The sequence below is a fragment of the Colossoma macropomum genome, unplaced genomic scaffold (assembly GCF_904425465.1).
Source record: "Colossoma macropomum unplaced genomic scaffold, Colossoma_macropomum, whole genome shotgun sequence".
Lineage (NCBI taxonomy): Eukaryota > Metazoa > Chordata > Actinopteri > Characiformes > Serrasalmidae > Colossoma > Colossoma macropomum.
Window position 1 is genome coordinate 7,945,210 of NW_023494802.1, and position 27,898 is coordinate 7,973,107.

At 40.7% G+C, this 27,898-nt stretch overlaps 1 protein-coding gene across 8 annotated transcripts in view; it reads right to left on the reverse strand.

Annotated features, from left to right (window-relative positions):
• The window catches only part of znf385a (zinc finger protein 385A), a 131,353-nt gene that overhangs the window by 14,325 nt on the left and 89,130 nt on the right, over window positions 1-27,898 (reverse strand). For 6 of the 8 annotated variants that reach the window (XM_036590960.1, XM_036590965.1, XM_036590959.1 and 3 more), the window contains 2 exons: window positions 18,676-18,786; window positions 8,111-8,282 (listed from right to left, as the gene is read on the reverse strand). In XM_036590960.1, the coding sequence (XP_036446853.1) occupies window positions 8,111-8,282; window positions 18,676-18,786 (283 nt within the window). Of the gene's footprint in view, window positions 1-8,110; window positions 8,283-18,675; window positions 18,787-21,951; window positions 22,951-27,898 lie in introns of those variants that run through there. The other 2 variants (XM_036590967.1, XM_036590966.1) reach the window with 2 other exon arrangements.

The following is a 27,898-nucleotide window of genomic DNA, read 5'->3' on the forward strand; positions in this document are numbered from 1 at the left end:
CTAAGTTTAATATAGCCTTCCTAAATTGTGCACTGTGTGGCTGCATTATCTACAAAAATATAAATATATAATCAAGACTCAGTATCAGCAGTTACTCACTATTAAAGGAATGGCTGATTTAAAATTATACAGTTAGTTCCGGCCATGCAAGCTGACTGGTTGAGAAGCGTTCTAACCATGCTGATATTTCACCATAACACCATAACATCACAGGTTTTTCGCAAACACTGAGACGCCGTTGCTAAGCATCGAGTTTGACAGCTGTAGTAGACGCTCAAGGCATTTGAACGTTTTTACTTCTTACTTTGTGCACAAACAGAAAATGGACACTTTTAAGATTTGGTCAGACGCTGAAGATGAGACTACACTAAACTCCCAAACTGTCATTACCACTGAGCAGCTTTTCAGTCAGCAGCTGTGACAAAAGAACAGCTAAACAACCTGGAATTAGCCAGAAATGAACCGAATACCATTCGTCTTCAGAGTCTGACCAAGTCGGGCTGAGCCATAAAACTGCTGCAATAAAAAATAAAAAAGCTGCTCAGTGGTGATGACAGTTTCAGAATTTAGTGTAAGGAGCTGGAGAGTGAACTGCCGGCTGTGCAGCGAGTGAGCAGAGCTCGTTACTCTGATGTAGCAACAAGCTGCTTGTTGAGGAACTATAATTTGGTGGAAGGAATTGCGAACATTAAAACATATTAAACACCGCGTTCACGGCCCAATTTATTCATTTCTTACTTTATTTATTTAACTGTTGTATAAAAGCAATAGAACACATGAGGTCATGTGTTATCGCGAATAACATTACGGCTATGACTCGCCTTCGGCTCGTGCAACCAAATCACAGCCATGATGTTATTTCGCGATAACACACTCCCTCTCGTGTTCTATTGCTTAAGTCAAATTTACATGTTTCCCACCTTACTCCAAACAAATCTGATCAGCCAAGACATGTTTGGTGTCTAAAGTTCCTTAGTTTTGCACTGGAGCTACAAGGCTAATGTAGCTGACAAGTGATGTGTCCTCAAAAATCTTTTCAGTGCAAAACAAAAGAAGAAACTTCAGACATCACTGTGTTTTGGCTGATCGGCTAATTTTTAGTTTTTCAGAGGAGCTGCAAGGCTAATACAGTAGAAGTCTATATCACCCATAAAGAAAACGTATTTTCACTGTCAAAGTACTGTAAAATTTAATGGTCATATCCCGATTTTGGAAAAAAAAGAGGTTAAATGCATGTAATTAAACTATGCACATAATATAATGATCGCCCTTATTTCACAGACATTTACGTTTATTTCAGTGGTTGTTAATGTTTTTATTATGGTAAAATGCTACATGTCAGAATAACTGGCTGAACTAGTAAAACTGTGGGATTATAGTAAAAGCCAAGGCAGTATTTCTAAGAAATTATGTTACTGTTATTTCAGAGATTTTTACCATCATTGAGAAAACATACTTTTACAGTTAATTAATGGGTTTTGGCAATTCTGTTGCTGTACTTTTTACAATTTTTTTTACATTCACTTCATAACTAAAGAAGCAAACCTCAGACACCATGCATGTCTTAACCAGCCGACTACGTCAGGGTTAAGATGGAAAATGTGTAAATTAGATTTTTCAGTGCATCTTTCCTCCAGTGCAACTGGAGGCACAACACTAGATCTATAGTCGCTCAGTAGCAGCAGGCAGAAGCATAGCACCACATCCTATGAGTGCGTGACAGGTGTGTTAGAGGGGTCAGATACGAGAGAGGTCCAAAAGCCGCCCGCCGCCCCTCCCCTCATTAATCATTAATGACCACTGAAACACGAGGCCCAATACGAGCACTGCGGCTGATTAATAATAAAGAAAGGTGCGTTTGCTCGCACTCTCTCTCTCTCACTTTGGCTCCTGCTCCCACCAGTGAGTCATACACAGGCCCAGAAACACATCTCCCATCCAGCAGCACTCTTCTGTTTACCAAACCTTTGCTGTCATCTTTATGGACTCAGGGTGTTGCGGAGATCCTGCCACTGTAGCTTAGGAGGTGCACGTTGACGGAAGTAGTCGAGGAGATTTAGAGGTGCTTAGGGAAGCTATCCGAGGAGCTTATCGTCTCTGTCATGAGGAAACTTCGTAACTCCATTTTTTTACACCATTTGAAAATGCCAACTGCAACAAATTGTGTGAATATTTCATGATAAATAGACCAATAAAAATGGTCCAAAATTCCTTGGAACAAAATCTTATTATTCTATCTACACATAGCGATTAACATTAGCCTGCTGCACTCGATTTGGTCTACGCCACTGTTGTGGACATATATGCACAATAGACATGGTCCAAAATGACTTGAAATAAAATCTTATTACATTAGCATGCATTAAAATTAAAAACATAATGATATCATTTCAGAGATGCTTGGGTTTCTTGCTAGTAAATGTGAAGGCACAGATGAGCCCTGTATTGCTATTGCAATTTCTATATTCAGCCTCTGCACACTAATAGGCTTCTGCTGTAGCTGCAGGCCAGATGTGTCAGCCCAAGCTAGCATTTGGATGTGAAAGGCCCAGGCCACGGGACCTTTTTAAGAAGTACTGGTTTTAGCAGAACCCTTCATTAAGCAGGGAGGAGTCATGAAAGAGTGAAACCAAAAGGGAGTAAACAAAGAGGATCCATGTCAAACCTCCAGCTCCCCTGTTTAAGCCCCCAGGACTGACCCGGCCTCTTTCTCCTCAGAGACCTGGGCTTAATCGTTGTCCAGGAAACAAGCTCTCAGTGTGGAGATTAATTCGATTGGGTGTCCTGGCCGCAGCTGAAACTCTACACCCGCGCCGGTTAAGAAGGTGACTCCTCAGACCTGCGGTGTTGTCTTTCCTCCTTCTAGAAGAGGCTGGCTCCAATGATGCGTGAAAGCAAAGCTTCAATAAATAATAACAGTTGCAGGTCCAGTTCAGCATCGCAAGGCAGCGGTTCTCATGAAGCGTGGGAATTCTCCCTCCAACTCGACCTCCCACCCCAACTACACTCACACACACACATACACATTGACACTTGCACAAGTCAAAGGAGCAAATGTGGAAAAGCCACATCAAGACCTCTATACAATGTTGCAATATTACAAATAAACGAACACACTCATAAATGCATTGGTCGGCTCTTAAGACTAAGGTGCCAAAAGCGTTCTTGGAAGCAATGCCACTGAAAGAACCACTTTTAGTTCTCTAAAGAACCGTTTAATGGATGAGAACGGATGCCAGTTGTAAGTGTTGAGAAGCCCTCATGCAATGAAAAGGTTCTATATTAATTAGAGAGCTTTTCTTAAAGCCCTCTTCTACACTACATCCGCAGAGGCATCTGCTCACCGATTAGTTTGCAGTGTATACAGATCGATGATCAGCATGCATTTTTTTCCTACACATTTGTTTGTTTTGTCATTGTTTGCCAGCCAATCAAAGGATTAACCCTTAAAATCTCAGCATACTTACTACATACTAAGGCTCAATGACTACAGGGACTTCAATGCAAACTGGTTGTTTGCACATCGTGTTTTAAAATGTGACTGGCAATATAGCTTTAGCAAGTTCCAGGGTGACTTTTGAAAGGCTTCAAAACATTTGACTTTGACTCTCAAAAAGATTTTTTTTTTCAAGATGGTTGCTGCAAAAATACAAATGCCATTCAAGGGGACAAATGAGGAGGCCAGGGACAATTGAGAAAAGTCAGGAGTGTGATGTGTCTCTATACAGCTAGATAGCAATACATATTACTAGTAAGAGCATCAACTAAAAACATCTATTGAAAGTGCTAAGAAAAATGTATAATTACACAGCAGTGACATTAAGTGGCTTTTATTAAGTGGCATTTTGTCAGTAAAAATGTGGGAATATGTGCTTTTTTGGCTTTAATGTTTACTAATTGTGTTCAGTAACTGGTATTACTGAAAAGCTGGTGATGTAAAACACTTGTAAGACAGTGAACTGCAGTGGTTCCCAAGTAATGTAATGATACAATACACTAGAAGTTTCTAAATTGGTCCTCAGGGTTTCACAGACAGTTCACATTTTTGCTCAAACACAACTCACAACACATGCATCATTACTGTTAGATATAACAAAAAATGTCCAGGCGGCCATTTCCCTATTTCGGTCTTAAAGGGTCAAAGAACCAGTCGTGGAAAGAATACAGAGGGATCCAAAAGTGCTTCTTTTATGGCACTGCCCCTAAGATCCCTTTTGTTTAAGAGTGTAAGTGTTAGGTAATGAAGATGAACCTCAGAAAAGCACTAGATAATGCCCCCAAACTGTTTTGACACACCACACACATACATTCTGTTCTACCCCTGGATACAGGACTTCCAGCAGCCAGATGGGACTGCAGCTGTTGGCTTCCTTGGGGCTGTCAGCTCCATGGAAGCTGTGTTGTGAAACTGGTATTACAGAAAGCCATCAAAACAAAGAAACCGCTGAGAGATATGAGCAAACGGCCGATGCACTGGAATTCTGTGTGTGTGTGTTTGAGTGTTATGAGGGGGAGGGTCACAGGATCGAGGTTTGGATGGAAAAAGGCATTCTTTCACATGTATCTGGTTTCACATTTAGATCATGGGCTGGCTTGTTTTGGCTCCCTCCTGCTAGAATTCTTCCTGGCCTTCATGAACAGATGACCACTTTCTATGAGCAGGCAAATCCCTGAGCGAGGGACATGCTATCTCTTGAACCCTGGCCTCTCTGTGCTCTTCTATTGAGGATGGGCCACCAGCAGGATGCAGGCAGGAAGAACAACATAGATTTTAGAGATTGTTATGAAGAGCAGGATTTGTACATGATGTGGTGGAAAAATATAGTAAAGTCGGCTCTGTACGGATGCCTTGCAGCAACTTAATCGATGTCTTTTACCTCAGGATTCTCTCAAAGCTTCTATCTGTAGTGACAGCCACAGTAAAGCTGAAAAGGGCAATCCAGCACTTGCTCACAACCTTTGGAAAATGTCATGCAGCTAAGGGTGCTTCCCACTTTCCTAATGGTTTGATCCAGCACTGGTGATGAGTGAATGGAAAGAGGAGGGTGAAGACAGAAAGAAAATTGCGGAGGGAAGGGAGTGAAGTCCAAACCGAACAGGACCCGGCTAGTCACATCAGTTTTCATTGAATTGCTCCAATATAGCTTGGATCAGGAGCAAATTTTACATTCAGGTTTCTTATTGCATGTCTCCCTGCTTTAGTCTTTCTGCCTAATTTTTATGTATTATTGGCAGTAAGGTCCAACAAGGTCAAGCAAGATCCAGCAACCTCCACCAAGGTCAATGAGGCCAAAGTGACAACATCGAGACTAAATCTTTCATTTTAGTTCTTTAACTGTGTTTACTGACGATCTAATGACAGCAGTCATTGTCATTACATTAGAACTTAACAGACACCACTATTAGGAATGTGGAGTTTTATTGGTATTCAGGTTCAGGTTAAGTTCAAAGCTTACGTTTCTAAACTTTGTGCAGTGGGTCAAGTTAAGTTTAAACACAATTTTGGTGAGCCATGTTCAGATTTGGACAACATTTGAAGCTTAAATAACCCTTTAAAGAAGAACTGCACTGACTCCTCAGCATTTCTGCACAATTACTTTGCTGAGACAAACTCATTCAGAAAACAAAGTCATTCAGAGTGGTCTGACATGAAATAGTTAATTGTAGAGAAATATACTAACACAGATTTCTTTACAGTGGTGGTGACATACAACACAAACATAACCAATTCATTTATTGTCCAAAATGACTTGTGAACCTACAAATGTCTCCTGACTTTTTATATGTACTGTTCATAAAGGTAACATAGTGGTTAAAATATGTAAAAATATGTTTTCTCTGGAGACTATTTTGCCTTGTAACGCCCTGCTTTGTTTATTATTTTAATATTTTGAAAAACTGGTGGAATTCTCCTTTATGGCCGACAGAAAAAATGACTATTTTTGCCATTTAATCTACTGTTTTGCATTAATAATGTAATTTATTAGCACTGTTGTTGCATTTATTTGATAAACCTGGTCAATAATAAGCACTTACTGAACCAAACTCACAGTACATCAATAAAGAATGTCCTGTGCATCTTTTATACAGTGATGGAAAACATGGCAGCACACAGAAAACTCTGATTTTACACACTGAAACATTTCACTGTGGCCAACATGGGCATGCATATGCTGTAACTCCTCCTGCAGCAGATATAAAGGGTTTAAGGGGCTATTGCAAAGAATGTATAGCCAGCAAGATGCTCGGTTCAATAAGGCAGAAGAGGCACCTTCGCCCAGCTTTTTGCACTGTCCTCTTAACCTGCCAGCTGAAATGATCTGCCAACATTTAATCATTTTTGATTAAACGAAGATCAGCTGTGACGTTTCCGCCCTGCTATTCCACGCACACTCTCCCAGCTAATCCCGCAGGCCAGTGAATTCTCTGCTCCTTCACTTTTTTTTCCATACACTCGATGTTCACCTGACACTCCCAGCCAGCCCCTCTCAATCCCACAGTTTATTTTGATTCTGAGACAAATGGCCTTCTAATACCCATTTATGCCACCCACGGTGCCATAAGCACTTCAGCTGGTCGTGCTTAATAAAGATGCGAAACAAGTGCCATGCTCCCGTGGCACCCTGCAAAGTCACACTGACTACATGAGATCAGCCTCTAAACGAGGACTCACATTTGCGGCCTTCGCCAAGACCCCCTCCAAGAATTTCAGACCCACAACTGAAGATTGCGCTGCTCTATCCAAGCTATTAGCAGCCTGGCTGTGCTATTTCCTGGGCTAGGTTGAAAAGACGTTTCCTCTGTGTTGCTCTGTCTCTGCAGGACAGGGCCTGTGACTGCCCTTTCAAACCCTAGCGCTGGGAAAGTAGCAGCGGCTCCTTTCGAAGGAGAAAGGTCAGACCACACACTTTGAGGGGATAAAGTATGACAAGACCTCCTAATGGACTGTACCGTTATTTTGCTGTACTTTGAAGCATTAGCTAAACAAGTAGAGTCCTAGATAGTTCACATACTTGAATCTTTAGCAGCAAAAGGGGAATGTGCACCCATTCCTACATTGAATGCTTTGGTATGGTTTTAATTGAATACATAATGAAATACAGGCATGGATAAGCGAGGATATTTCAGCCTTGCCAAATGGCGTGACAGTTACTGATGAAGTGGCTGCAATTCGGATCCTAATAGACTAAGTGTGGGTGATATGCATCAGTACACATTACAATATTTCTTTTTTCTGAGCTTTGATAAATGGGAACAGACAAAAAACAACCACTACATCCACTGAGGCTATGTTTACACAACAGTGCTAATCAGATTTGTTCCTTTTATCTGACTTTTTAGATTGACTGTTTAGTTTTTACATCACAAGTGACCAGATCTGATTTGTATCATCAGACTATAGCTGCTGTTCCTCACATGTAAACATTGGTTGCCGTAGTAATGACGCACGCATGCTGACCAGGTTGGGGCAAAACCTAGTAAGTTTAGCAACAATAACTAGCTAACAGAATGATTTCACAACAGCATTTCACTTTTTATTAATTATGACATAAACAGAACATCACATGGGTGTAGGCTGACCTGGTCACCAGACTGCTAATAAGCTACAGGCTGTAGCAGTAGCAGTAACTTTTTATAAAACAGTCACTGTAAACTGCAGCATACCAAGTTAAAAGCTTCTACTCTCTGTGTCCAGGTTGTAATGTAAAAGTCAGTATGAAATAACACACAGAGTCTGATTTCACCAGTCAAATATGCAGAAATCCAATTGAAATCAGATTTGAAACCACCAACAAATGTGGCTTGAATCCAATTTGATAAAAGTCAGATCTCATGTGGCTTTTTGTTGTTCAGACTGCAGAAAATGTGTCCCGCCCAAATTGGATGTGTGAAAAAATCAGATTTAGGCTGCCTGCAGTTGCTCAGTGTTCCTTAAGTACCTCCTATATTCATGATAAGCTCAGAAAAGAGCATGTGACATAATTTACCACACTATTGTCATACTGCCCACTGTCCATGGACAGGGTTCTAGTGAGTATAACAATACATGTACTCTTGACTTGTGTATGGTTGTTCTTAGGCTTTGACATGTTCTCTGTAAAGTTCTGACCTGCTTTGCTGGAGTCAGTATCAGTGCTGGCCTGCTGGGCACCTGGGGGCGAGGGGGAGGAGGTGGGCCCAGGGGGAGGCTTGTCACTTTCCTGTGGACGAGTCTTGGAGGTTTCAATGCCTTTGACTCTCCTGGCATGGCGGTTCCCCTTGTAATGGGCCTCTGCCTGACTCTGAAAAGAAAAGAGATGTTTTAGGGCCCTTGCTAGGAGATTCCCAATGGAGCACCTGTCCGTATACACTTACTGACCACTTTATCAGACAGCTTGTTGGTACATCTTGTAAAAGTACAGCTGAAGACTGTAGCTCATTTTTGTCTGTGCACAATTTGTGTTGGGCCTTCACTTCAGTTCCTAACTCACATAGTAGTTTCATAATAAGTATATTACATACAATAAATACAAGAATATATAGTAGTTGTGTAAGTGGTTAACCTGCTCAGACGTACAGTTCTGTGCAGAGGTCAGAGATCACAATTCATTTATTTGATTTACAATCAAATTACTTATTTCTCAGGAGATATTTCTGAAGACGTTAGATAAAAAATAACCCTCTTAAATAAGGAATGGGAACGTCAAGGGAATATAAAAAATATCAAATAAAAAAATATTTAAAAAAAACAGAGAAAATGGAAGTTCTAACAATCGTGCAAGACCTAGTAGACCACCAAAACTGTCACCATCAAATGAACAGTACTTAAAGCTTTCATCTTTGAGAGAGAGGAGAAAGTCAAACTCCACTCTTGCTTCAGATCTGAAAAAATCCAATGTTTCTGTCCATCCTTCCACTGTGAGAAGACAAATTAACACTATGGGTCTGAAAGGATGTGTAGTCATCAAAAAGCTGCTACTGAGAAAAGGAAAAAAATTCAAATGAAACAAAGAAGATTCTGGTGTTCTCAGAACAATGGACTGACCACCCCAGAGTCCAGACCCCAACACCACTGAAAGTGTTTGGGATTACTTGGATCGTTTGGAGATGAGGAAAAACATTCCTTTTCCATTTCTTTAAAAAACTAAAAACAAGTCTTCCAACAAAAGTAGAAGCCTTAATAAAGAAAAAGCATGCACACACGAGAAATTGAAAATGTTGATTTTATATTTAGTTGTTGAGACCTCTGTGTTATTCCCTGTGAAATATATGATTTCTGCTTTTTTCAGATGCTGATGTTTCTAATGGCCGTTTTGACTGGAAATGAAAAAGTCTTTGACTGTTCCACAGCACTGTTTTTGCAGCTCCGTACCTGCTCAGTGATGGTATATGATGTAGTCACCATCAGCACAGATAAATGCTCATTACCAAAACAACCCATTCATTATACAGCAACGAAAACACAACAGTAGCAGTCATGATGTCATGCTACAGTGACACAGTACACCAACCTGGCCTCAGTAGAGCACAATGAACCCTATCTAAATAATGCCTGCCAGACTTACGAGTGCTATTCTATATCCACAGGGGACTGCAGACTAGCAGACTGCAGGCACATTACGTTAGTTCCTAATCTGCACAAAACAACATGATATGAACACCACTGGCCCTGGTACTGGTGTTTTGGGGACTGATCATGACTGAGGCATCCAGTTGGCCTGTTCCAGCTCTCTGGCTCAACAGAGCATGCAAGGACTGCCATGTTATGGCTAGAGCTGTGAAAGACATGCATGAAGAATTGAAACCAGGCGGAGAAACAAACACAAACAGCTAAATTGCATTCCATTAGCTCACCATCCTTCACTTGGATGGACTGTGTTTAGTCCAGCTTTGTCTTGCAACAAATATTTGCTCACAGGGACCACGGCTATATTACATCCTTACTGGCTGTTAAGATTGTAGGCTTTTAGGAAGCCTAGTAGAATTCTTTTACAGGCAAACATAGCAGGCTTTCAGGCCCTCAGGGCCTAGTCCTGTTGGTAGGTCAGACCATCAAATAAAAATATTACACAGTAATTGTTTGTCTTGGAGGACACATTTGTCTGAGAATGTCATCGGCTAGTACTATATATTTAGCCATCTCAGTGGACAGGGCAAAGAGGAGGCTGTGGTCAATGAAAAAAAGGAGGCACAGATGCACACAAAATGGCAGACTATTGTGCTCCTTAATCTCCAGGAACAATCCCACCCCTGTGGTGTGGGATGGTACGCTCCTCTCATCCATCATACTGTTGACTCGACCTCTGGTGGGGACACGCTGCGGATGTTTCCAGAAATGCACACGTAGGCACAGTTGCCTGAGGTCTACATCGTTGTTATGGAGGAGAGAGGTGATGCACAGCACTCTGAGTGGTCACTGTGTCCCTCAACACTTCAGATTAGCAATGTACTTATATGGAATTCCTGGGACGATAACAATAACTGATAATTAAAACCCGATTATGGCTAATGCATACACTAATAACCAACCATTTAGCTTGTTTTAAATTCAGCTGCCACCTGAATTTTCCACTGTTTTCAATAGAGCAACAGCAACAGCAGCGTTCCACAGTGGTCAGTGGAACGTACCATCAACAGTTCAACAATCAATTGTTGAAGTTTATGTGCACCCAGTGTTATACAACAAAAATTAATACACAGTCTAATGTATAGCAATGTATCAAAATGACCGCTAACGGCTTTACCAGGCAGAATACTCAGAACTATGTTGTCCTGTGTAATATTGTAATATCACATAGCAATGCCAGACTAAAGTTTACACTAATTTAGTAAAAATCAGGAAACAGTAGACATGAGGGGTTCACTAAAATGATCACATCTTGAACAATTAAAATGGTCAAAATAACTGTATTGGCCTTTTAAATGGCCAATGACTACACATGCGTTAGCGTGCAAGCTATCAGTTATTTTCAGCTCTAATTTCAAATTCTGACACACAACAAAAATTCAATCACTCATACATTGTGCACATCTACTTCAGACACATGAGCCAGAAGCAACTCATGGCATCAAACATAGCCCACTGCAGAATCCAGCCTATCAGGATGGTACTCATGATTATTAAGTGGCAGGATTATCTCCTGTCATTCTCCCAGAAGAGCTGAAAGTTGATGACAGCTGCTGCAGGCATGGAGAGGCACAGAGAGAGCGAACGGCTGGCGCTGGAACATAGGCCTGGACCACAGACTGCAGCAAAACACTGAAAAAAATATGCTGTGAATTTACTTGATTCGCTCTTAAACATACATTTCAAGGGAAGACCTTTACACTATATGGCAGTTCTTTAATCTTTAAAAGATTCTTCTCATTTGTTCATGTGATTTACAAAAATGGTTGTATAACCTCTTCCCACAGGCCCCCAGTGGTCATTCTACGGGCAGAATGGGAATCGGCTCAGATATTTTTCATTAAATGTTATCAAGTAAAGTATTTTCCCCTGTAACTCCCAAGCTGTGAGTGCAGTGGCTCTGTGTTAAGCTGCTAGCAAGAAATGAGATTTGAAAGGGGAGGGGTGAGAACCCCTTACTGAGAACACCTCTCCACAAAAATGGCCATGCAGTCCAACTGCAGCTTTCTTGAAAAAAAAATCATGTACAACTGTCACAATTACAAAAAGCATTTACACATAATAAAAATACTTTTATAAATACTGACCTGTTTGCTCATCTATGAAGATGAAAATCCAGTTTACTTCTGTTTTTGTATATCAAACATATTTCCATCATATTCCATCAGTGTTATTGGAGAAAAACAATACCGCATACTTTGATTGAGGGACCTCCAAAGCAGGTGGAAGTTACATTTTAACACTACTGTGATAATGGGTAAAGATAATGGGTAAACTGAAAAACCCAAAGTGCTTCTTTGTCTACAAAAGAACTCCAAAGAACTCTTTTGGGTGCCTTTACTTTCTAAAGTGTACATTAGTTGTGTATGAATAAAATATATTACATCAGTAATATACACAGTTTTGTATTTCATTTTGATTCCTTTTGGATCTAATTGCGCTGATGCTATTTAATTTATTTATGTGGAGCTGATGCGAATCAAGTAAGTTCAAAGCGCATTTCTTCTCAGTGGCATGGCTCTGTGGCAAAATAGCAGACTGTTGTGGCTAACAGGCTAACGGCAGTGTAGAGACACATGGCACTGAGCCTCAAAGATCAGAGCAAACACAGACATGTGGCAGTGTGGTAGCACAGATGCTGAGAGAGTTGGAGCTCAGAACAGAAGAGGGGCTGACCCAAACCCACCTCCATGGCAGCGACAGACAGACACATTGCGGGGACAGGATGGGCTGACTGTGGGCTGTAATTGGTGATGACAGAGCCTTATATAGCTGGTGGTCTGTAATCAAAGCCTTTGGGGGACTTTAAGGAGTTGCCTGTCTAAAGCTGTGAGATCAGAACAGAGGTCACTGAGGAGGAGATAGGTCACTGCTTAGCAAGCCCACATCTCTGGGATCAAGGAGGGCTTAGGAGAAGATCTGTGGCTCTGAATGACACCAGCAGAAGTGTATGCTCTCCCTTAACCCCCCACCAATGAGCCACAAATAACATACTTAGGTCCAGGTGTTGATCATGTACTATAATACAAACTCATGGGTCAAGGTTTTGGAAGGGAAAAATAAATGTCACACTGATTGACTAAAAACTGATTGGAAAGGACAATGGAAAAGCAAACATAGACAGTTTTTCCAAGAAATAATGACAAAAATAAAGCATACGTCATGGGGTAATAATAAACATCTGCTTCTGCTGAGATGTGGTACAAGTTGTTCTGTTTTTTTAAACAATAAAAGACTGTTTAAGGTGCATTAAAAATAAAGGTTCTTAGATGACTCTCAGCTTGGATGCCTAAAGGAAAAGGCGTTTAACTGTCATAGAACGTTTATCATTATGTAAAGGTTCTTTAAAAGTTCTTTAAACTCTCAGGTCTTTCTAGGCCTTCAGAAACACCAAATAATTTCTGGGAACCAATACATACATGTCAGTAATTTTTAGTTCATTTTTCAATAGAATCATGTTTGTTTTTAAACTCTGCAAGTATTATAGTTCTACTCTTGTTTCATTGTTAAGTTTTGGATGAAAAAAATGGTTCAATTATTGAAATGGCAAAAGAGAAACTGGCCAATCAGGAATTGTTTTCCTCTGTGTATTTAGGTAGATATAGCTAAGCGAACTCTCCTGTTGGTAAGGACTTGGTTGGTAAGAGAAGGCCTAATGATTAACCCTCAGCATGACTGCGAAGTGACAGAGGAATCAATCAATCATGTTTTTATTTGCAGTAAGGGGAACCAATTTGTTGAGAAAAAACTCACTCAAAGTTTCACCTTCTGGGAGTTTTAGAAACATCACTGACTGAGAATATGAGTGGCAGCCTAATCAACTGGTTGTTAGGAATGGAAAACAGTGGAAGAAGCTCTACACCACAGCTCACTACTCAAAGAGTCAATGTCAAACTGCTACAAGGTAAACTATATGGTAATAAGTCGGCCATAAGCTTTAAGTAAAACATGAAATGACTTTTAGAAGATGCAAATGTCTGTATTTACTCTTAATCCCATAAATGTCCAGGGCCCACCGACAGGCTCAAAGTTTTATTACACACTTATATAACCTAGGAATAGTTCAACCAGTTTGCACTGAAGACACTGTAGTCTAGTATATCAAATGGTTAACTGTCAAAACTGTTAATGCAAATTGCTGAAAGCTTAGCGCTAACAACCTACAAGAATCCCACAGGGACGCTAATTGAAGTTGGCATTATCATAGAGGTGGGCTTTTTCCTCATGTTTTGACATTTATGGCCAAAATTGAAGGATTAGCTCTTATTATTACAGTTTGCCACTGATTTACAAAGATGGTTCTTTAAAGGATCCTTATCCTACACTTCCCTGTATTTTATATTTAGGTCCAATTTTGACATTTGTGTGGTTTTATGTACCAAAAAGTCATAATTAATTTCAATGACTCTTTTATCCCTTACAATAAACATGCTGTTTTTGTTTCTGCACCCTTGAGACAGATATGTTGTTGCTGTAGAAACAAAACCTTCTGTCTGCATTTATGTTGTTTTTTTTATTTTTGTACATAATTTGACATTACAAAAGCAATGAATTCAAAAAAGGCTTAGTTTCCATATACGGACAGCATGTTTTGGAACGTTCACAATGTTTACATACTACGTCAAAGTCTTATGCCAGAAGAGCAAGATATGGGTCTTTTAAAGAACCATCCTTTGAAAGGTTTTTAGGGAACCAAGTGTTGTTCTTCCATAGAACCATGCTAAAGATGCTCTTTTTGGCTTCTTTAGAGGACCTGGATGCATCTAAAAGAAGATCACAGCTCATGAAACTGATGCACCACAGGCTTTTCTTCTCAAGGTCAAATAAGGACACCTTCTCATAGGGAACCGTACTGTACCATTCCGCAGGCACGGATTACTGTTTCTCGCTCCGCCACGTGTGCACGCGACGACAGATGCAATCACTAAATACAGCCAATAGACTAAGATGGCAGCAGGGGGAGCAGCAGCCACAGTCATTTTAGAGCTCTGTGTAAACCCTGCTATGGGGTAAAGCTCGTCTAGTGACAGAGAGTGATGGGCCCAGAGACTGACAGACAATAAGCCACAGGGGAGGGCGACTGCAGCTCTAAAGCTGAGGGTTGGAGCGGGGAAGGTGTGGGAGGGGGGCACGCATTCAACCCCATCCTGCAGCAAACAGTGGCACAATGCAGTGACATCACTCTCCTGCAGCGCAGCAAGGTTATACCTCCATCTCACGTGAGGGAGAGAGAGAGAGAGGGAGAAGGGGCAAGAGACATAGAAAGGACACTAGAGGCAGCTGCCTTGCGACAGCACAGCAACACAGCTCCAACAATGCCCCCAGCCTCTGTCTTGATGAATGCAGCGCATGATAAATGCTGGCAGCCAATCTGCAGCTTTTTCTTTCCCACAGTAAATATGCTCCCTTATCAGAAAAGGGGGGATTAGGAATATATGAATCCATAATGAGGCGTGAAATGATGGTGGCATGGGGCGAGAGGACGGATTTTTGAAGGGAATCAATGCGGAGCTCTCTTCAGGTGGCGCTGCTGTGGGAAACTGCTGCGTTCACTCTGTGCATCCGATTAATGACATGAGGGAATTATAACATGGATCTTCCCTGAAAGTGGCGCAACAAAAGACAGCTGAAATGTTTTGGCACGACTAATGCTGCATGATAGATGCGCTTGGGTCTCCACCGCATCAACTTTAGGCGCTTTGATGTTGTGCAGAATCTTTGCCTCCTGTTGATTAGTTATCCATCTGTCTCTGTCTGCTGTATGTACGGATGAAGCGGGACTCCAATCGCTAAGTATACATCACAAAGACAGTAGCGTCCACGTGTGTGGCTGCAATTGTGCATATACGCCTGCAGGGGGGCACCAAGCCCACAGAGGGTGTTGAAATTATATGGCGGTCTTTTACAAACCAGGGCAGCTGCTGGTGTCAGAAAGATGTCCGCTAAGAGGTGAAGCGCTTAGCGTTTTATTATTCGGCATGTGTCAATATTTACAAGGGTGCTATGTGTGAAACTGGTTTGACTAGCAGGTCACGAGCCAGGCTATAAACAGAGGGCTTCTTCAGACAACATGGGCCACTGCAGAATGCACAGCTAAGATAACTATGACAACTTGATGAAAAAAGAAAGCAAAGTAAGACTGTACTGAAAAAAAATTGCAATGAATTTTCTAGATTCAAATGTGCACATCATTTCCACATGAAAGAAATATATTCTATTAGGCCTGTGCTGGTAACAGAATCCTCTTATACAGATAACTGTATGGAAAATAACCATGGTAAACTAGATTAATTATACTTTTGTGATGTCATAGAATAACTACAGCTTTTACAGGACCTTACATTTTTTATATTCTTTTATTTGACAAAGATTATGCTTCAGCTCATATGCTATTACTGCTTCCACATCTGCTGCAGAGTTAGGAACGGTCTACAAATTACTGGAAGACAAAGTATTGCTATAATAATAATAATAATAATAATAATAGTAGTAAAACTAATATTAGTATTTTTACCTCTTGAGTACATCTGCTGATGCTTCCAGGAAAATCACTGATGACGTGTTCAAAAGCATAAGCACATGTACTTACATAGATACCACTATTACTACTACTACTACTATTAATAGTAGTAGTAATAATAATAAAAGCAATTGTTTACTGACAGATGCTGTGGTCTCTGTAGCTGCTTAGCTCAGCCTGACTGTACAAAACCCAAGACCTGATTTTAGTAAAGGCCAGTGTCGTATATATAGTATATATTTTCATAAAAAAACATTTTAGATGCTTAAGCAAACTTATTTTTATAGGTTAACAGTGGTTTATTATTCTGCAGTATCCCTTTTACTTAAGTAATTTTTTCTTTGGTTTTTAACAACCACAGTAAATTTGTAACATCTTTGTTGTGCTAAACAGTAATTGATGACTTTATTTCTGCAAGGCTGGCAACTTTTTGTTTGAACTTTCTGTTCCACCTTAAATGGAGTAGCAGTTACATTTTGGCACCTGTGCAGGAGTCTAAATGTAAACTGCTGCAGTTTAAGGTGGAATGGGACATTCGTGCAAGAAGCCCACCTTAGCTTCGCCGTTTCTCAAGTCATTTGTCTCATAAACCTGTGCGTAAGACACTGCTGGAATTGGGCAAACAATACAGTCATTCATAGTCTTTACAGTTTTTACAGAATTAGGAGAAACAGAGGCCCAGCAATTGCTCTGGTGTCCAAGTTAGGCTAGGGCTAACCCCAAAAGACTGGCCATTCCTTTATGTCTGCTGCCTCAAAAACATAGTGGACTACTTCAGATGGAATTTTTATCTCATTTTAATTATCTTACTTCATTTACTTTGCAATAAATTTAGTTTATTTCAAGTGTTGTTTCCTGAAAACATGCAAAGTTATCTGCATTATTAATGAAAATATACAATTATCTGCCAAGAGAATGAGATAAATTCATAACATAAAATAAATAAATATTTACATAAATACATAAATAACCTTCAGTTATTCCTACAACAATCTAATGTTAAGAAATATTATATATATCGACTATAAGCTGATTTCACTTTGAAAGATATCAATTGCAGTGCTGAAAGACAAACCTGTGTTGATATTTTATCCTTGTGCAACTGATGTACACATTTGAATCAAGTACATAAATCATTTCTAAGGATAACTAATTGCTATCTATCAAATGAGGTCTATATTTAGCAGAGCAAGCTTCCTAAAGTAAACATTAGGGGTGGAAAAAAGACATGCTTACTTTTAAAGCCATTGTAAGCTGGGCAGTGTTCTCATAAATCATTTGTTACTACTTTGGCCCAATAGCTACTTTACAGGCCTCCACAGGCAGACCAAAAATTCTCCACCTCAGCCCTCGCCTCTCAGTGTCTGTGGTGTGGGCTTAAAGTGGGCCATACATCTGCTGAGTGGAAGCTTGAGATTACAGCCCTTCCACCAAGAACACCACATTCTACCCATGATTACAGTGCTGCGCCATAAAAATAGCGCAGGATTGCGGGGCACTCCCAGGATTCGCTCTGTAACTAGCCCTGTGCGTTGTGCACTGCCTATCACAGCTGCCACCTGAACTCAGCAGCAGAATATTCCAGGCTCCAGTTTCTCCTTGACAAGCCTAACCACTGCAATGCTATTCAATGCACGATCTACAGAAACGATAACTATGTTCATACATCAACTGTTTTCTCAGTCTCCTCTGAGAGTAAGATGAATATAAGGTGTTACACACTGAGAATCTCTTTTATTGGCTTTTTTCTGCAGCTGGAGAATTTAAAGGGCCCATATGCTGTATTTCTTATTGTATGTCATCTTTTATCCCTCAACTTATAATGTTTTTGTAGCGTTACTCACCAAAAACTGTAATAATTGACAAGTACATGACAATTTACCAACCTCTCTTTATATCCTAGAATTAAACAGGCTGTTTATGTTACTGCGTTTTTAAGACTGAGTGGGTGGGGCTAAACTTCTGCCTGCTGATTATGCAGATATATTTGAATGTGTTTATGTGACATCACAAAAACAGTGAATTCAAAATGGCACATTTCAGACTTTGTCAGTGTTTACATACCTCACTTTTATTTAAGAAAAAAGGGGTGCTTTCCACAATATGGGCTCTTAAAAACACGCTCATATGCTTGGCTAAAATTACTGCCCATCCCCCTATAAGATCTTAATCAACTCTGCATGTTGATAGGGATTTTAAAAAGCCTTTGAAATCAAGAGGAAGAAAAAAAAAATCCTATTTCACGCTCTGAGCCTCCCCGGCAACAAGGAAACGTTATGCGGACACATAGCACAGCTGCACAGAGGTGGATTGTACAGTGTTCTACTTCTGGATTGAAAAATGGGATCAAAAAGAGGCCTCAGCAACCCAAACATTACACCCTTCATGCATACAAAACATGTCTGATAACGCCATGTGCAGATACTCTGTCTTCAAAATCATAACAATAATAAACACAGGCTGCACTCCAATAAGACCAAGCAGAACAATCAGAGAGCCGTTAGACAGCCAGTGCAGCCAGTGCACTGAAATCAGACAGACAGCGCACCTCCGAGTTGAATCGAATCTGACAGACGTTGCAGGAGATGATGGGCCGCTTGGTCTTCACCAATGGGACTCCGAAGGTGTGGTTGATCACTGCCTTCTGAACAGGATCCATCTGGAATAGAGGGAGGGAAAGGGGAAAGAGAAAGGAGTGAAACTCAACTCTGGTACACAGAAGCAGCATCCATGAGACAGACAGGGTCATTAATCAAGTTGATGGAGTGGTCTAAACGGCCTGTAGGTTAGAGATCAGCGAGTACAGCGGGGTCGGTGAGAGAAAAGGGTCAGGTCACTTTGAGACACTCCAGGTCAGCACCACTTCTCACGGACTGTATACTCCTTACAGTATTACACAGTATCAACGACTTGGCTAATTAACAAAGACAACCCAGCTAATTCACTGATAACACTGAGCAGGCTCCCCACCATGCCACACATGTGATAATTAGGGAATTAGCGATTAGCATGCACACCAAAGCCAATTCATCAGTATCTTTGAGTAGAACATACTGATTATGAGGCCTGAAATTCACCATATACTGAAGAACAATCACTTCAAATGTGATAGAAAGTTTCTTGAGAAGCACTGATCTTGAGAAGTGAGACTGGAAATATCATAAATTGCTCTACCCAGAGATGAGTTTGCTCCTGGCAGTAAACAGAGCAGTCCTTGAAGGATAGCGCTGCACTGACTGTTTTGTCAGACATTCTCTAGCAGTGGTGTATCCAGTGACATCACCCTAATTGTTTCAGTGGAGGTGTCCATCACCCTAGGCTTGGAATAAATTTAACCGGTTGGCTTCAAAACATGTCAAAATGAGCTCCATACACAAAGAGATCTTACTTTTCTGTGTATTTGCTCTGTTAGCAACCAATTTCCATTGGTTATCATTGGCTTGACTTGTCCGGTTGGTTATTTTTGGGTCCTATGTTTATATATTGAATATACTGATCAAGGTTTGTACAACACATATGTCAAATTCTTCTTCTGGTTTAGTTTAGAAGCGCCTGTTACACTAAATAACACTGTAGTAGGCATGAAAAACATTTGCCTAATTTACACAGAACATCTTTTTAACAGCTCAAAACTAATTTAGATGGTATTCATGCCTTTCATTTCGACTTCTAAGAACAACAGGCTTTAGCAGGCCCGTGTGTAACATCCTCCCTCGGCTGGCTAAAGGGGGGGGGCTGAAATGAATATTCCCTAAGTCAAACAAAAACAGTTTGAAACTCAGCACAGGCATCGTATCCAAGCAACCTTCTATTAGAAGTAAATATGCAGAGGGTTGAGACATGGAGCAGGGGGGTGACAGTGCAGACATACACCATCTGCAGGCTAACGGGCCCAGCGCCGGACTTCCTGGGATAGCTCCCCTCTTATCTCATTTGGCTGCACACCCCAAACTCATCCGTCCACCCCAGCACTCTGGGGGGAGGGTGGCGGGGGGGTGGTGATAGTGCCATGCATGTGTGAAGTCTACAGCGCTGCAACAGCCAGACAGGCACTGGATTAGCCACAATGATGTTGTTCTATGGCTTTGCCTTCATGAATCTTCCAGGGATTAACTGGAGCTGGCAGTTAGCTGGGTAATCAGAACGCCTCAAGCCAGAGCGCATCAATAGAACAGATACAACTGTCAGCGCTAACCGGCTCTGCCAGGAGATGGACGACAGGCTTCGGAGGAGCATGCAGGGGAAAAAAAAGGGGAGTTTTGGGAAAGGCCTCTAATTAGCCTCAGATTAGTTTTAGGGCGCTGAAGCTTTTTAAAGTCTACTCAAAGCACTGTAAGAAGACCACCCTTAAAATGAAGACTAGCATAAGCACCAAAATGTTGCTCCAGCCCAAAAATCCGGGGAGTCGCCCCTCTGCGCCTTGAGAATCAGAATAAAAATAGCCCAGAATACAGAGCCAGAATGTGGCTTCTTCTGCAGTTTACTCCCATATCTAACACACCCATTTCATTCACTTTGGAGGACAGAGATGAATCATGCCATAGTGAATCATATGATCTCACTAGCACAACAAAAGCACTCTTGGCTAAAATGATGATAATAGCATACAGATGATATCTAAGGGGGAGAAAAAAATCACTCATCAAAACACTGTCTTCAAAAACAAAGCCTGTCATCCTGGGTTGGTGGAGGCCAGTGTAGAACGGATATAAATATCTGCATTATTTTCTTCTTTTATGATGGTTATCATGTGTAACGATGCCCCACAGAACATGCATCAACACAGAGACCTACTAAGCAGCAGCAACTTACAACTACACTGTCAGCCTAAAAAGCAAAGCCTACCACCTGGCTAACAGTGAGTATTAGTTTTGGCAGATGTAGTGTAACCGTAATTTGACTGGGTGATAAAGTGTAAGAGTACAGAACACAGTATCTGTGTAGTTTTCTCAAATTACCACAGACAGCCCACATAGCAAAGTTATCAGCCCAGATATTCATGTCAATATTGAGTGATAGGGCTAAGATTCAATAACAATAACAAGACGGAGCACAGACATTACTATTAGCAGGTTTTGTTATTTCATTACTCTGAGGTAGATTCAAACACGACGAATATTACTACTATTATGCCTAGCTCAACCAATTTCATAACATCATTCACTCCAGACATTTTGCTGTCATGCTGTAAATATGAGGAACGTTGGAGATTCTTACCGGATTAAAATTGGCAGTATTACAGTACCACCTTGGATAGATAAATCCAGCTCTGTGAAACTTCTATTGCTTCCATTCGTCACTTCTATAACTTATTGCAGTCATTCAGCGTCATTTCCTATGACGTTACGGAATGTCACATAGGTGAATGAGGCAAAGCTACTTTTTATTATTAAAAATGTGGTTAGATGTTGACCCTCATACAATGCCTCTGAGCCAATCACATAATTGCTTGTTCTATACCGAACAATACACCTTAGAATCTGGAAATACAAAGGACCTTAAGAGCTTACCTCACACAGACTCAAGAGCAGACCCAAGAGAACCAGCATTTCCCTCCCTCTGTTCTCTCTGATACCTATTTTCATCTTTTCTCTGCAAATATCAGTGCCACATTCCAAAAGCTTAACATGTACTGCCACAGTGCACACTCAGGAATATTCTGGCAAGAACAACAAAACCCGCACCACGCCAGATAAAACAGCCTTTGAAGTAACTATACTGCTTTGAATAGTGTCCAGCCTGTCGTGCCTGGAGAGTACAGCAAGGGCTTTGCTCTGTTTTTACCTCTCTGTGCCTCAGCTCCTCGTTCATGTGAGTCACTCACCTTTGTGTCCTCAGCGCTGCTAGGAGCTTTCAGCTGCATCCGTCTGCTTGCAAGAGCGCCCGCGCACGCGTGTGTGTGTATGCAGTAATGGGAGTGTGAGTGTGCAGCTTATTCAGAAGTGATCCTGGCTGTCCCACTGCACCACCTGATTCCCACGCTCGCTTCTTCACACACCCACGTGTGCACACACACAAACTTCAGCATCCCCTTCTTAAGGAAGTCCAGTCTACACACACGCCCACAGACCGGCGTGTTTACAGATCAGAGATATGTCTGTTAGTCCTTCTCTTCTCTTTCTCGGATGTTAGTCCTTCTCTTCTTTTTCTCGTGTATTTGTTCTTCTCTTCTTCTCTTTCTCGTGTTAGTCCTTCTCTTCTTCTCCTTTTGCTGTATTCTTTTGCTTCTCTCTCACCACATTCCACACTGTAATGTTCAAACTTCTGTCATTATGTTTTGGTTTCTCTCTCTCTCTCCCTCTCCCTCTCTCTCTCTCTCTCCCTTCATTCCACTTGTTGCTTCAGTGTCAGCCAAGCTCATGCCATTAATGCTCTCTCTTTTTTCTCTCACTCTCTATTTCTTTGTGCCTCTCTTTTTCCTCCTTCTCTTTTACTCTTTCTCTCTCTCTCTCTGCCCCTTCCTTTATTTTGTCTCGCCTTTCCCCTCTCTGTCACTTATTCATTCACTAAGTTCTTTTATTCTCCTCTTTCCATCACCAACTTCCTTCGATTTCTCTTTTACACACTCTCTCATTCAGGCATTCAGGCACGCACACACACACATACTCACTCAATCTGTCCAGATGCAGTGGAAATGTCATGCACTCTCCTCTGCTTTCTCTTCACCCTCTCTATTCCCTCTCTCTCTCTCTCCTCTCTCACAGCGTCTATCAGCACACAGCTCTGACCAGCTTGTCGATTTCACCCCTCCTCCTGCACCCCCATAGTGACTCAAACACTTACACTAAACGCCTCCCGAATACGAACTGTTCTCAGACAGCTGCAGCCCTGCCTCTATTAGAGGAACATGTGAAAACATCATGAACCATGGAGGCTGATAGTATCATCATAGGTTAAAGTGATAGCTGTGTGAAAAAATCTATTTAAACAATTCTCCCCTTTTCCAAAATGTAGTCGATAAGACATGTTTGACATTTGAAGTCTGCTTTTTTTAGTTATGCACTTTGAGTGCAAGGCTAATGTAGCTAATACTCAACCAATTAGCACTGTAAAAAAAACATGCTGAAACCATTACATGTGCCTCAAACCAAGTGGATAAGAAATCTCAAACAGACTTGCTTATGTAGCTTCTGACACTGTAAGACCTACTACCATCTATAAAAATGGACAAAGGTATAAACAAAATTCAGATATTAAGGCAGTTACTGCCACTTTTGAGCTGTGCAGTGTTCTTTAGTCCATTTTTATAGATAGTATATCTTCACTATCGACAGAAGTCCACCACCATTTTTGGGGTAACACTTTTTTTACAGCCACTTAAGTCTAGATATTAACCAGGTGAGTGTGAGTTACAAACATCCCAGCAGCAGGTCATTATTTTGGGTGACATGTTAGTGTGTTTCAAGACAATTAATTTAAATTACCCTGAAATGCCTCACATACTCTAAATTATGGCTGGGTAAGTGTGAGGTACAAATTCCGAAGTACTGTATAACAGTTTTGACCAAAAAAAAAGTAAACAAGGTAACAAGACAGTCTAGCTTTATATTTACACTGAACAGGTTCTAGCTATTAAGAAGATAGAAGTGAAATTTAGTGTGAGTGTGTTGGTATTTACCACCTTGTCTCTTCAAATAATGGTCTAATTATGAGATATTTTATATTTTATGCACCTATTAATGCATAATTTAGTTTGTCTGTCTTAGTACTTACCCTCATTTCACCCAGAATAGTTAAACAGCACTTCAGTGTTAAGATTTTTGCTTTTATCAGCATTATTCAAATGTGAGTAAGAGCACATGCACACATCTCTTCATGACTATTAATTTATTTATAATAAAAGCTATTAAAATATTAAGAGAAGCTTTGTCAAATACCACACATCACCAACATTTTTAATAATGCCTTATGCTACAATGAGTACCAACAAACAATGCAATTGGCTAGGTTTAATTACACCAGATTACACCATTTTTGCCCACAGTAAGGGAGTGCTTATGTATAAATGCGAATGAAGACACTATCAAGCAGGGTTTTTTGAAGGTACCGTATGGCTGAATATCAGCTGGGCAAGTGAGTGTCACTGCTGCTGTCATGGATTAATATCATGCTTACCCCAGGCATTCAGGCAATTGTTAATGTTGAACTCTGGAACCTATTAGATATTAAAGTGTAATTTAGTTAGAGGGTCTTAGAACTTTATTTTACCCAAAATAATTAGGCCCAATCCCATTTCACCCCTTGCCCCTACCACTTAGCCCTTAGCCCTCTGTTTTGCATGTTGATGCCTAGGGGTAGGGTGTCCCGATTTTTGTTGAGATAGAGGGGTAGGGCAAAGTTATAAGGCTACATGACCCTCCAAACTGAGGTTTTTCAAAGGCGCACTTCAAATGGAGTGCTATGAGACAGCAAGATGGCTGCGCAGACGAGCAAAGAGAAACCCAAAATGGTTATTCTAATGTCTCAGTAGCTACCTGGCTAAATTTTCCATTCCACCACAAACAGTCCAGCAGTACTGACAGCTGAAGCACCAGAATGTAACTGCTGCTCCATTTAAGGTGGAACAGGAAAATTTTAACGAGAAGCTGGCGAATGAGAATCTGACTTCAGCTTCATCTCACTAAAGAATTAGGGGTGGGCAAGAATAAATAAATGCCACATTCTCCTCTGTGAAGGCATATGATCCCCTAAATTTAACTACAGCCCATTGTTCAAATTTACCCTCCTCTGGTATCACTGCAGGCTGGCAGGGTCGCCTACAGAGCAGCCAGGCTAGTAGCCTGTTCATGAAGTAATGTTCTTTTTTATTTGAGGTTTGTCCCATTTTGTAGAAGAAGATTTCAACCACTACCCCTTGTAACTCATTTCCAAAGGGCAAGGTGGCACTCAAAAACAAGGGGTAGGGGTAAAAATAAGAAATGGGATTGGGCCTTAGATAGTACTTTGGAGTTTGTACCTCAAACTTACCGAGTTAACACCTAGAACTTCTTATATTCTATTTTTTGACATAGTTTGTAAATACCACTTGTGAAAATTTCATGGTGGATGGACCAATAGAAATCCTCCAGATTGACTTGAACTGAAATCTCATTACATGAACTTCTATGTATAGTTAAATGTTTTTTACTTATCCAGTAAAGTTACTGTTCTGGAGACACAATGATTTGCTCTGAGCATGACGATATCCTATAGTGTCAGAAACCACATAAGCAAGTCTATTTGAGATCACTAAACATCTTAATGTGCTTTGAGGCAGGTGTGATAATTCAACCATGCAGTTTAGCAATGCTAATTGGCAGTCATAAACCTCCATTACATTAGCCACATGTGCTTCATAGCTCCAATACAAATCTCAAGAAGCAAACTTTGCACACTGAACATATCTTGCATGATTGACTACATTTGGCGAATGAAGGGAAACTGTGTAAATTTGTCAAAATCCTTTCCAAATGAAACAGTAAAAGCTATGCAGGGTCATTAGATGTAAGTCAAAAATTGTTCAAAGCCTGAAAAAGTCTACGTGGACTTGCAATATGGTTTTGAACTGTGTTATGGAAAACAGAGACACCACAGAAGGAGAAGACGGGTGGCTAAATTCCTAGAGGATGCAGCAGGTGAACGGCAACAAGTCAGCACACAACCTGTCCACTCCAACGACTTTCAACAGAAATTCCTAACTCTGCAGCATAAGCAAGTGTGTGCCAGGCACTCGTGAGCCTCCACGCCACAGCCAGCTGCCACCGATAAATTATGCAGGCACGTCTGTGCCTCTGAGCACATCCATTCAGACAGGCAGGTAGATGGCAAATCACATTAAAGTCACATTAAAGCTCCTGCGTGAAGGAATACAGGACAGAACTGTCAATTGTCACCGACTCCTTAAATACACAAGACCACTTCCGAGTCCAAGTGAGGTGGATTAGCTTGGAAAATGCTATTATCATGGTCATAAAACGTGGTATGTACCGATTTCCAAGACCTAATTCCTTCAAGTTTTCATAAGCAGGCAATCCCCATTCCTTTCACTTTCCCTGACAGATTCCAGACACTACTCAGCCAGAATGCCTCCAGCAGGGTTAATGTGCCTCAGTTTTATACATCAGTAACTCATTCGAGCCATGTAACAGTTACACAGGAACGCCCTAAACTTCTAGCCTGTTTAGTGGAGGGGCTCCATCAAGTGGGATAAACTTGCTTTCTTTGGCTGTTTATACAACCTTCCCCTGTCCAACCAGCCTGGACCAAAACACAAAACTAATTATTTTAAGTAAATTGTGTAGATTCTACAACGATTCTGCTGGTACATTTCTTTCCATAAACTGCAAATGACTTTCCATAAGAGAGTTCATGTTTCTGGTTAAATTCTTAAAATTCAGTTATCATAATTTTTTACAGTGGAGATTCAATTGATATTACAGATTCTAAACTTTTAATCAGTACTGCAGTTATGTGTGTAGATACAAACCCAATTCCAAAGTTGTCACAGCATGTGAAAAAATTAATTAGTAAATACTGTTTCATGTGTATCTTATATTAAAACTTATCTGTTTTAATTAACAGTTCAGATAACTTAACTGTTATCTTATGAACATTGTTTGTACACATACGCTTATTCCACATTCAGTGCCTGTGACACATTGTGAAAAAGCTAAGGCAGGATCATGTGTCTCATTTCCTTTTGACAACCCACCTTTTCTGTTAACAACACTAAAAGGCAGGGCATGTGGCTTTAAAATGTGCTCAGCATTAATAGTGCATTCACAGATGTGCAAGTTACCCACCAACACCCCGATACCATGACAGACCCTGATTTTTTAACTTTACGCTGGTAACAATCTGGACGGTCCTTTTCTTCTCTGGTCCAGAGAACAAAACATCCATTATTTTTTAAAACAGTCTGAAAGGTTGACTCGTCTGACTACCACATACATTTCCACTGTGCCTTATTTCAGATGAACATTTAATAATGTTTCTAGTCTTAAACTGTCCCTGTCACAACTTTTTTGGAACGTGTTACAGGCATCAGTTTCAGAATGAAAGCATATTTAGAAAAAACAATAAAGTTGACAAGGTAAAACACTACATATCTTGTTTTTGTATTGTTTTTGTCCAAACACAGATCAAAGAAGATGTATAAGTCACTGCTTTCTGTTTTTATTTGCATTTTTTCTACTGTCCCAACATTTTTCGAATTTGGTTTGTAGAAGAGGAGATTTGAATTTGACAAAAAGTTATTGTTGTGCACAGAGACTCATTTCTCTTCCGATTTTGCCATGTTTTAGTCATTGCCTTACATCAAAACAGTGTGATAATACCTCATGTAAATTGATTGTAAATGTTGCTCATTATGCAATGTAATAAATTATTATGTAATTACAAAGAAAATTGAAAGTCATCATTCTCAAGTTCTAAGGGTTAAAGACAGAATGCCTTAAAACTAAAGGATTGCGTTTGCATTTCGATATCTACCCCAAAGCAAAGCGTACACTGTACAATTTCTACCTCATGCTTTGGTTTCAGAGACACACAATGCGTGCTAATGAGCGCAGGCTTTCTTATCTGATTGCTAAGCGCTGCAATCTCAGAGCCACTGTCCAGGTGTGCTGTCCTGTTGCAGTAGAGAGCCCAGTTATTACTACCTGTGAGGGGGAATTCTTGTAAATGTCAGTGTTCCATTAGGCAATGGCGCAGGCACTGCAGTGTGGTTTTTCAGTGGCGTGTGTCCTACAGAGGGAGGTCAGTATGTCCTCCCAGCCTCTCCAACACCCCCA